This window comes from Scleropages formosus, chromosome 16, assembly GCF_900964775.1.
Source record: "Scleropages formosus chromosome 16, fSclFor1.1, whole genome shotgun sequence".
Lineage (NCBI taxonomy): Eukaryota > Metazoa > Chordata > Actinopteri > Osteoglossiformes > Osteoglossidae > Scleropages > Scleropages formosus.
Genome location: NC_041821.1, coordinates 482,701 through 493,865, shown reverse-complemented (window position 1 = coordinate 493,865; position 11,165 = coordinate 482,701). Strand labels below are relative to the sequence as shown.

General features: G+C 47.4%; 1 protein-coding gene across 1 annotated transcript; it reads left to right on the top strand.

Annotated features, from left to right (window-relative positions):
• The first annotated feature begins 2,783 nt into the window (after positions 1–2,783).
• On the top strand, positions 2,784–10,992 carry LOC108925865 (zinc finger protein 324B-like). The gene is made up of 5 exons (XM_029259011.1): positions 2,784–3,464; positions 3,578–3,717; positions 3,910–4,018; positions 4,540–5,556; positions 10,823–10,992. Exons 1-5 carry the CDS (start codon positions 3,227–3,229, stop codon positions 10,981–10,983), a joined length of 1,665 nt encoding a protein of 554 aa, XP_029114844.1. The 5' UTR covers positions 2,784–3,226; the 3' UTR covers positions 10,984–10,992.
• Positions 10,993–11,165: the final 173 nt, after the last annotated feature.

The following is an 11,165-nucleotide window of genomic DNA, read 5'->3' as shown; positions in this document are numbered from 1 at the left end:
ATAGGTTGGAAATAGTATGTGAAACCCTAGGCTAATGCCTTCAACAAAAGCTAATTAGAGCTGGAAGTTGGCAAACCTTGTGTCCAATTAATGAAATGAGATTGGAGGTGTGGTTTAGCGCTACTTGACTTCTAAAAAGCACTCAAACAGTTTGATTTTGTGATTCACAAAAAGCTGTTGATATGAACCATGCCTTGCAAAAAAAGAGTTCTCAGAAGACCTGCGATCAAGAATTGCTGTGTTGCATAAAGATGGAAAGGAATACAAAGTTATCTCAAAGAGCGTACATATTTATCTGTTCACTGTTAGACAAATTGTCTATAAACGGAGATGATTTAGTACTGTGGCTACTCTCCTTAGAAGTGGCCGTTGAGTCAAGATGACTCAAAGAGCACACCGCACAATTCTCAGTGAGGTAAAAAAGAACCCTCAAGTGACAGCTAAAGACTTGAAGAAATTATTGAAACTGGTTAACGTCTCTTTTCATGAGTCTATTATACGGAAAACATTGAACAGGCACGGTGTCCGTGGAAGGACACCATGAAGAAAAGCGCTGCTTTCCAACAAAAACATTGCTGTGTGCCTGATGTTTTCCAAAGACCACCCTGACACTCCACAGTGCACCTGGGAAAATGTTTTGTGGACTGATGAAACTAAGGCTGAGTTGTTGGGAAGAACACACAGCACTGTGTGTGGCGTAAGAAGGGCACTGCGTACCAGCATGAAAACATCATCCCAACAGTTCAGTACAGTGGAGGGAGCATCATGATTTTGGGTTGCTGTGCTGCTTCAGAGCCTGAACCACTTGCCATCACTGAGGGAAAAATGAATTCCCGTGTTTATCAACATATCCTACAGGAAAATATCAGGGTGGCTGTGCAGGAGGACAGTGATGCTGAACAGCGAAGTAAATCCACTACAGAATGGCTTCAAAACTCTGCCTTTTTGAGCGGCCCAGTCGGAGCCCAGACCTTAACCCCATAGAGATGCTGTGGAAGGACCTCAGGAGAGCTGTTCACACCAGACATCCTAAGACTATGGCTGCGCTGAAGCAGTTCTGTAAGGAAGATTGGTCCGAAATTCCTCCGGAACGGTGTGCAGGTCTAATCCGCAGCTACCGGAAATGCTTGGTTGAGGTTATTGCTGCCAAAGGAGGATCAACTAGCTACTAAGTCCAAGTGTTCACTTACTTTTTCCACAGCACTGTGAATGTTTAATGGGATGTGTTCAATAAAGCCATGAAAGACTATAATTTTTAGTGTGCTGTTAGCTTAAGCACATTGAGTTTGTCTATACTTGTGACTTTGATGAGCATGAGATGATATTTTGACAAATTAATGCAGAAAACCAATTCCAAAGGGTTCACATACTCTTTCTTGCCACTGTATATGCGTATGGATCATATAATACAGCATAAGGGGTCATTAGAACGGATCCCTGTGTTAAGTTAAGCACTACCTGTACATTTATTGACATTGAGCTGCATTTAAATTATGGCTTTAAAATGACTAAATAATGTTGATTGATTGGTAAACATACATTCCTCTTGTTTTTTGTCCCTGGCAAAATCACGCGAGCTTTAAACACCGTAGAAGTGAGCTGAATTTAGGCAGTCTCACAGTTCTATTATATTGTTTTTGACCTTTTTTTTTTTTTTTTACAAACAAGACAAGTGAAGAAAATGCTATTAAAATAAATGGAAAATGCATCTTCAAAAATCCATAATGCAAGGAACCAGTGTACTTCCAATATCTCTAAAGAAAAGTGAGCAGTTTGCTAAACTTCTGTTTGTCTGGTGAATGAATATATTTGCTGTTTTTTACTGTAAACTAATTTTGTTCCCATTTGATTTTTCTACTTTGACCAGACATTCAGTTAAAAGTGTCAAAAAATACTTATGTAATTTATTGTAATATGCAGAACTTTAAAACTGTATGCAAACTAGAATAGTTAACCCTTTGACTGAAGTATGCAAGTATTATGAAGACTAAAATTCTCTTGCTGCCTCACTATTTTTAGGGCAGTGACATTGTGTTTCTGGAATAATTCCAATTCCATGTTTTGAAACCTGACAGAGGTAGGTGAGCAGAGGGACACACTGCACACACTACTAGTGTGCAAGAAGTAACAAACCGAAGAAGTGAATTTTATGCAGTAATAAAGCTAAAATAAACACCCGACATCAGCTCTCCTCCCTCCCCAGTCTCTGTTTGTTAAATGACATCTGGAACAACATGATGTGCCTTAGCACGCTCCCCGTAAGCACTCGTAAGGTGTGTGTTTTCGTTCCTGTCCCGTATGCAGTGTTTGGATTTGTACTGTAAATACCCTGGTACCGGCGTGTGGCTTCATCTTCTCAATAAACTGCTGGCCTTGGCCGCTCTCCAGTACAAAGCTTCTTTCATTGACTGTGACTTTAGATGTCTACAGTAAATGCAGTGTGGTGTACACTGTGGAAACTCCCACTGAACATCTTCCTCCACTGCCATACAGCAGGGCTCAGAGCTGACACTGAAAGGAATACCTTGTCCTGTCTGCTGTCTCAGAGAGAGATCCTGGAAAGCACAACGCAGATCTATTTTCTCTTTCTTTTTTGCTGACTCACATGGGATATTCAAGTGCACGAATTTGTACAGTTGGGTTTATCTATTTACTCTCTGTAACACAAACCAAGCAAGTACTTCTTGAGAACCTGCGCTGTAACAGATGTTTCCTAAACGCTTTTCGCTTGGTTTGGCACTACGAGTGCGCCGTATAGACAGGAAGTTACGTATGCCGCGATGCCGAACAGGAAGTAGATGACAGGAGGACCGGGCGCCCGTACGCACAGGAATAGCGGCGAGGGGCCTTTTTTCTTGCAATGTTATTGACTCTACTCCCGCAGAATACACAGCTGAAAGGTCCACACTTTGCTCTGAGAGCCAAAAGCACTTCCGTGGGAGCCGGCGCTACAGAAGGAAACGCGTCTTAAGGAAATAATAGGCCGTAGATACGCGCAGCTAGCTCCCGGGGCCGGTTCGTCTTGCCTGCGCTCTGAGCTGAGGCCGTCGCTTGATTCTAGTAAATAAACAAGCCGTCGCACGGGACTGCGATGCTGCAAAGGCCCTTTAACCAACTCGTTAAAGCCGCGGCCCTACACTGGAAAGGTGACTCGCTCTCCCTCAGGTGCTCCGGCTGAGCGCAGGCCACGCCCCCTTTCTGGATCCGCCCCCCGAGCGCGAGCGCCATGTCGGAGGCCATCGCGGCGTTCCAGGCGCAGCTCTCCGGCCTCATGGAGACCGTTTTCAAGGCGGCCATGTACGAGATCGTGCGCCTGGTGGAGGACAGCTTCGTGGAGGAGGTGTCCCGCAGCAGGGAGCAGGTGGAGGCGCTCCGGAAGCGGCTGCAGTGGGCCGAGGGCCGGCGGCGCGAGGCGGCGCGGTGCGCGCAGTGCGGCAGGGCGACGGTGTGGGGTCCCGAGCACGGTCAGTCATCGCGAGCCCGCTGCGAGCATCGTTGCTCGTCATCACCGCACTGCGAGCATCCTGGTGCTCCGCGTGTTTGAAGTGACGTCACGGGGCGGGTGATTCCCACGCAGGTGGTCCTGAGGGGCGTGGCCTGAAGCAGGAGGGCGGTCCCGAGGGCAGGTGGAGCAGCTGTCCCAGGGAGGAGGGGGATCCCGCTGCCGCCAAGGGCCCGGAGGAGGCGACTGCACCCAGTGCGGTTAAGGCACTGGAGGTGAGCGTCCTTGAATTCAGAGGGACTGCGCAGTAACTCTGGGTGTAAACAGCTGTTTCCTCAGAAATGTCGCTGCCTTGTTCAGGAGACTGATCCTTTGCTGTACTTTACTGTACTGATGTGGACTGCGCTGCACTGTACTGTGGTTCTCCTGTCCTGTGTGAGGGTGACCTTCATACTGGGCTCCCGCAGCCTGCAGGTGCGAAGGACAGAGAGCGAGATGCAACACTGAAAGAGGAGACGCGGGAAGAAGTGCTGTGCGGCGTCCGTCTCCAGGGCCCCTCGAAGCCCCGAGTGGAAGGTAAGGACTAAGGTCCAAAAAGTACTGACCCAGATGTTGGTGGTGGTGTGACAGGAGTGTGTGTATAGTGCAGTGTGTCACCACTATGACACACTTTACTGGCACCTCGGGGAGCAGTTAAAAGGATATTTCAGTGAAGGCAGAGTTATAATTTAGAGGCTTCTGAGCAGCCGTACATGGAATGACGTGAAATACAAAGACCGAATGTGCCTGAAATTGTTACATTCAAAATTAGAAGAATAAATTAATAAAATGTTTTATGGTAGAATAATTACTGTGTCCATGTACGTTAGGGGGTAAAATGAGGGAAGATGTCTTTGCCTTTGGAGCACTGTTCGTCTCGAATGTTATCCAATGTGTCGTTACATGGACATCCTGTGGAGTCACACTGCACACAGTCACAGTGTTGTCCCGTGATTATTGGTTATTGATAACCGGTGTGACCTCGTGTTCAGTACAAAAGTAAGAGTGCAGTGTTTTGCGGCTGTGTGGAAATAACATGTTCTGTCTTTGCTGAGCAGGTGCTGAGGAGCCCGATTCTGTCCATGTCCAGAGGAAGGATGGTGAGGCCCAGTGGGACTGCATGGAGGGGCTGGACAGGGCTACCCAGGGTGTGGGGGAAACCAGTCTGCTGTCCACACCACAGGAGGCCCACGGACACGCCGCTAAGGCACTCAGCCTGGTAGGACCTCAGCAGTGCACCGGAGGCTCTGAAATGGACAAGACAGCTGGTGGATTGAGGACGGCTTTTGCCCAGGCGGTTGGGGGTCCAAGGGGTGTGTCCCAGGTGAAGCTTCAGCTGGTTGCAGAGTGCCTGTCCACTTCCAGATCTCTAGATTGTAAACCGCAGAGCGACTCTGACGGACCTGCTACCATCAAGCAGGAGGATGTGCAGCTGGCAGAGTGGGGCAGGGACACCAGGCCAGAGGATGCGTTTGTCCAGGAAGTGACTGCAGAGACCACCCAAACTGAGACAGAGGTGGACTTGTCTTCCTCAGAACATGTGAGCAGGGTTCTGGGCACACGCTCCAAGTGGGAGGAGCCTCCGCTGCAGACTGGGGGTCAGAGACACCCTCTGCTAGGAGACCCCGTGGCGGTGAGGCGGGGTGCGGAGAGAACCACGGTAGAGTTGCCCGCCGATGGTGCTGGTGGTCTGTATGGGAAGAGTAGCCAGGGCCCCGCGAGGGTCTGCACCACAGAGAAACCTCCTGGTTCCACCCACTTTGGGCGGAGCTTCGCTCAGGTGCTCGGTGTGAAAGCGGTGTCGAAACAGCCCCCCCACAGCTGCGTCCAGTGCGGCAAAAGCTTCTCGCACTCGTGTCATCTGAAGGCCCACCAGCAGATCCACACGGGCGAGAGGCCGTTCGTGTGCACGCTCTGTGGGCGGAGCTTCACTAAGCTGAGCAACCTGAAGGCGCACCGGCGTGTGCACACAGGGGAGCGGCCCTACATGTGCATGGACTGCGGCAAGCGCTTCACGCAGAAGTGCAACCTCAAGAGGCACCAGCGCATCCACGCGGCCGAGAGACTCTTCACCTGTAAATAGCAGAGTCCCTCACACACACACAAACACACACACACACACACACACACACACACACACACACACACACACGGATGTTTAACAGGTAGCTGCGTTTCTGTGAATGACCTCCCAGGTCGTGAACTGTCCCGAAACAGACACTGCAGCCATATACAGCATCTCCTCTACTCTTGCTATGGACATAAAGATGAACGTGTGTTTGTAATGTGTCTTACGACTGCTGTCTACCTCAGAAATGGTTTAATTGTTTTACAGAAGTCTGATGAAGAACTGTCATTGGTCACTTCCTGTTACTACAGTCTCTTTGTAGCGTCATTATCCCAGACTGTAAAAATTCTAGCTTCTAGTCCTTCATGATGGGCCTTTCAGTGAACTCATACTCTCAACGTTTGAGGAATTAACAGTAAACTGACTTCTGGCAGTTTTGATACTCCTGTCTGATGACACGACTTGTTAGAAACCCGCGCTAACCGAGTCCTGTAAAGGAGGCAACGCATACAAACAAGTGTGTGTTTAGTTGGCTGTACATGGCGGTGGAATGGTGTGTCTCGATAGTGAACGTTGGCTGAAGGAGAGTGAAGTGAAGGTGGCTCAGAACGCTACTGAAGTGCTTGTACCATGGGTTCCCTTGCACTCCTCTATTGTTGTTGTCAATGGCATCATCATCATCATCATCGCTGCTCTCACCGCAGATAGTCTCTGGAGAATCTTACATGTTCTACTGAACTCATTACACCAAGAGTTTTACAAATGGAAATCAGGTACCATCTTCCCGTTGAAATGTAGTTGTGGTTGTACGTTTAGCACAGCTGTAGCCGGAGCTGCACATCTGTCTCTTATTTGCTGCTTCAACTCAAACTTTAAAGTCATTTCCAGTTTCACGTTCTCATGGAATTCTTAAATTTATTTTGAACTTTGAGCTCCTTCTCCCTGAAGGTTGAAAGCAAAGTGGTGGAGGGATCCAGATGTCTTCATACTCCACTGACACATTGTGTCACGGGGGATTAATTAGTTTCCTTGCATCCTCAGGGTCCTGGGTTGGAATCCCACATCCTGCTATAGTACCTTTGATCAATGTACTTACTGTGAACCATGTAAATGGGGAAATCAGTGTAAGTAGCTTTGTGTACAAACCTCACACTGTAAGTCACCTTGTGGAGAAATGTTGGAAAAACAATAATAATTAATAAGATGGTGAAATGTGTCTTCCTCCACTGCAGGGGACAGTGTGGGGCTTTTCTTCAGTGTAATGTCTCTTGCTTGCTCTCTCTCTCACACGCACTCACACACAGCGGCAATAAACAGTAAAGGCAGTAAATATATTAATACGGTAAGTGCATCAACACGCAGTAAAGTAGATACATTCAGAAGTAAATACTTGAAATGTGGTACAGACATGATGCGCTTTCCTCATACATGTGTTTTCGAAGCAGTTGGCTCTGTGACGCACTGATTGTGGAAGGAATGGAATCTGAGTGGAAACTTCCTCAGGCTCCTCTTTCATGTACAGTAAGTATAGTAAGTGCAGTATTAAAGAACAGTACATATGTACAGTACACACCTTATACAACATGGACTATAGGGTCAATTTGGGGAGCTATGATCTTTGCTACAATTTTGGATGAAAGTGGCCTGTTGGAGATGGGTCAGTAACTACTACTGTTCTTACAGTCCAGCTCCTTGTTCTTTACTAGTAACTAATAATGGGGACTTCAAAATCTTTCGGACACAGAACAGTAACGAGCTATTAACAATACTGACAGGTTCTGCGAGCACAGAAAGTGCGGCTCTCAGTAATGTAGTGGGTTTGGGTCTAAAGGATGGGTAGTACCTTCCACAGAGCGGTTTACCATGGTAATTTCCTACACGGTTATTACGTCGAAGCGGTGCGGACAGTAACTAATATTACCGAGGTCAGGAGCACTACGCTGGTCTGGCGGGTGTATTATATGGGTGTCCACATATTCTCTCATCTATTGTGGAAAAACCACATCAATTCATCATTAGTAATGGAAGCACAAATACATTGTTTACATTTGTGTTTAGCTTTGCTTTACCACTTAATTAAGCAATTGTTTTACAGCAGAAACGAGGGTTTTTCCCATTTTCATCAATTAACTTTGCGTGGTATTCGGATAATCTGACATGAAAAAGTGCTTTTCTATAATTTTTTAAATTTACATGTATTTATTTATCAGACACTTTTCTCCAAAGCAACAAACATCTCAGGAAATACAATATGTTCATTACATTAAGAGAAAGAGACACTTACAGACATGTGATTATTAAGTACAGTTAGTTTCCACCACATGAACCAATGTTCATCACACCAGTAGCTGTGTGAAACAGAAATAAACGAATTTATTAGACAATCGGACCAGGCTACATAACAAATGTGCAGTTTAGTTGAACGCCATTTACAGCAATTTATCACATTCTAATTTACTGCACGAGTTGATTCGTTGAACCACAGCGAGTTTCTTACACTTCGAATAAATTTAGTTTTTGGTGGAGCCGCAGAATCTAAGGCGAATTTTACCTAAACTCAAAAACCATTTGATCAATATCTGCACTCATTCCAAAATCAGAGCTTCTAATATAATCCATAATTTTACCAATAGTATTTTCATCAGTATGTTGCACGATTGTGGTCTTGCTGTGGTCAGACGGGACTGGCAGGTATAGATCAAAGGTATAGATCAAAGGTGAACAGGTAACGATCGGAAATGGTGTCGTTTACAGGAATAATATTTACACGGTGATCGTGTACACAATAAGTTTCGGGAACTTGAGTAAAACCAAGTGAATTGAAGAGACAAAACTATTAGCGAGAGAATCCGACAACACGTCTATATCAATATTGATCACCCATCAAGATGATTTTGTTGCTGTTACACAGTCTGGCTGTGAGGCCCGATGCTTCGGCACCTTTTTCCAAATGGCAGGAGGGTGAAGAGTTTGTGTGAGGGGTGCATGGGGTCATCTGAGGTCAATGCTGATGGCTTTGTGGATGCAGTGTGTGGTGTAAATATCTGTGATGGGGGGGAGAAAGACCTTGATGATCTTCTCAGCTGTCCTCACTATCCGCCGCAAGGTCCAAAACTGTCCAATTTCCGAACCAGGTGGCGACGAAGCGGCTCAGGATGCTCTCGATAGTCCCTCTGTAGAATGTGGTGAGGATGGGGGGTGGTGGGAGATGGGCCCTTCTCAACCTTTGCAGAAACCACAGATGCTGAGAACTTTCTTGGCTATGGAGCTGGTGTTGAGGGACCAGGTGAGGTTCTCCGCCAGGTGAACACCAAGGAATTTGGTGCTCTTGATATCTCCAGGGAGGAGCCGTCGATGTCCAGCGGAGAGCGGTCGCTCCGTGCTCTCCTGAAGTCCAAAATCATCTCTTTTGTTTTATCCACGTTAAGGGACAAGTTGTTGGCTCTGCATCGGTCCGTTAGCCGCTGCACCTCCTCTCGGACTCCTCCTTCTTGGTGATGAGCGTGATATCAAAATGTAGTAGTCATAGAAATTGCTAAGCGTGATAACTGCTAATATTTCTGTACTAGGTTTAAGGCTCTGCTCTGTGCTCTGGAATGCAAGACCATTGTGGGAGATGCGGGCTGTACCAGGCACCAGGTCAGAGGTTATCTGGTAAAGGCTGATGGTCCTGCCTTGCTGGCTGATGGGGGTTGGATGGTTTCGCTTTAAGGTGAGGGGTTTGAGAAGGAAAGGAGCAGAAAGTTATTAAGCAAAAAGGCAGGAAAACACCGAACACACCTGTTGTAACGCCCTGTAATGAATTATGTATGAGCCTCGCAAATAAAAGCAGGCAATAAAGACTGATCGGAGCGGGGGGAACCCAATTTCTGGGGCTCTCCCGTCGGCCGACGTTGTCATGGAAAGTCTGTGTGCCCGAGTATATTTTTTCCAGGGTCTCCTACAACTGTACGGGAAGGAAAAAATTTCTTTCACATAAGACCCACCAGGGTCGTGTCGTCGGCGAACTTGATGATGTGGTTCGAGCTCTGCGTTGGTACACAGCCGTGAGTCAGGAGAGCGAACAGCAGCGGACTGAACGCGCAGCCCTGGGGGCCCCAGTGCTCAGCGTGGTGGTGTTGGAGATACAGCTTTAATACCTGCATGGATACCGTATTACTCTAGTACCGTATAGTCAGCTGTCTTATTTGTTTCTTTGTCTCATTCCCGTTCAGCTCTGTGTCGCTGTGTGAGAAGAGCTCCATAAAAATACATTGAATTGAAGTGAATTATTGTGAAACGGTGTTCGATGCCTTTGCCTTCATCAACTCTGAGAAGCTCTGAAAGGGGCCGGAGGTGTGAGCGCGCCGCCCACATCAGCAGGAATCGGTGCCCCGTGCACAAACGCTCCTGACGCTCCGCTTCGGCACCACGAGAGAAATGAGCCGAGGAGGCGTGTTTATCGGGTTCGGGCACAACGTCCGTTTTCCCTGGAAAAACATATCAGTGCTTCATATGCTGTCTTTCGCTGCATTTCCAAAGCCGAGCCGCTTCCCGGAGCAAAATCGCCCAGTTTTTTCTCACTTCAATATCCCGCATTTTTTCTCTTTTTTACTTCTCACAGCAATGCAGAAAGAAGATCACACACACGCACACACACACACACACACACACACACACACACACACACACGCACACATACACGCAATGCCTACAAGGGCCACAGGATACAGTACTCAGCGGGGGGCCACGGAGGTCATGGTGCAGATGGTGGAATGTTTTTCTAGCAGAAAAAAAAGTTTGACACTTGAAATCACCACATATTTATAGAGGGAGTCTTAGTGTAGAAACATGGCGTTAAAATGCAGCTACCGGTGTGATAAATGTTGGTTCATATGATGGAAAGAAAGTGACCGCACTTAAGAATCTGTATCTGAGTGTCTCTTCCTCCTAATGAACACATTGTATCTTCCATGAGATGTTCGTCACTTTGAGAAAGTGTCTGAAAAATGAATACATGGAAATGTAAATGCAAATGTAAAATACATGTCCCTGCCCCGTACGTATGTGAAAGTCCTACTTCGGGTCGTGTCGCATGAATTGATCATAAGAATGCGGTTTCTCAGGAGCACAGACGGGGACGAATGAAACTCGTTGATAAAAAGAGTTGATGAAACACCGTTCCTGTGAGCTTGTTTCACATCCGCTATTAACTTCATTTTACTGTTCGGCACTTTGGATAGTTGCGTTCTCAGGGTTTTGTCTTCATCGCTGCTCGTTCGTTCGCTCTGCAGCTGCAGGACCCGACCCCCCTGAGCGCCACGGGAGGACCCGAGGGCGTCGGCAGCGCGAGAGCTCCAGTCCCCCGAGCGTCCCGCTGGAAAGCTCTACCGCGGCCGAGTGCCATGAGCCGGGACAGGTGAGGGTGGACGTTGCTCCCGTGTGCCACACTTAATAAAGCAAAGAGTGTCCATCGCTCCCGGAAAGGTGAGGACACGATGTGGGTGAGACAGCACTCGGTTACACGGCTTGTATTTCATTTCCTTTCGCTAACCTGAGAGAACACGTCACCACGAGGCCACTTTTCGCTGTGCTTTATTATGAAGCCAACCGCTGAAAGCGTAGGGACAGAGACAC

What these genes read in the sequence shown, in the direction of transcription:
- LOC108925865 (XM_029259011.1), top strand. Translation starts at nt 3,227, where the DNA reads ATGTCGGAGGCCATCGCGGCGTTCCAGGCGCAGCTCTCCGGCCTCATG. An exon ending in GTGCGGTTAAGGCACTGGAG is followed by an intron (nt 3,718 to 3,909) that starts GTGAGCGTCCTT and finishes GGGCTCCCGCAG; the next exon opens with CCTGCAGGTGCGAAGGACAG. An exon ending in GGCCGAGAGACTCTTCACCT is followed by an intron (nt 5,557 to 10,822) that starts GTAAATAGCAGA and finishes TTCGCTCTGCAG; the next exon opens with CTGCAGGACCCGACCCCCCT.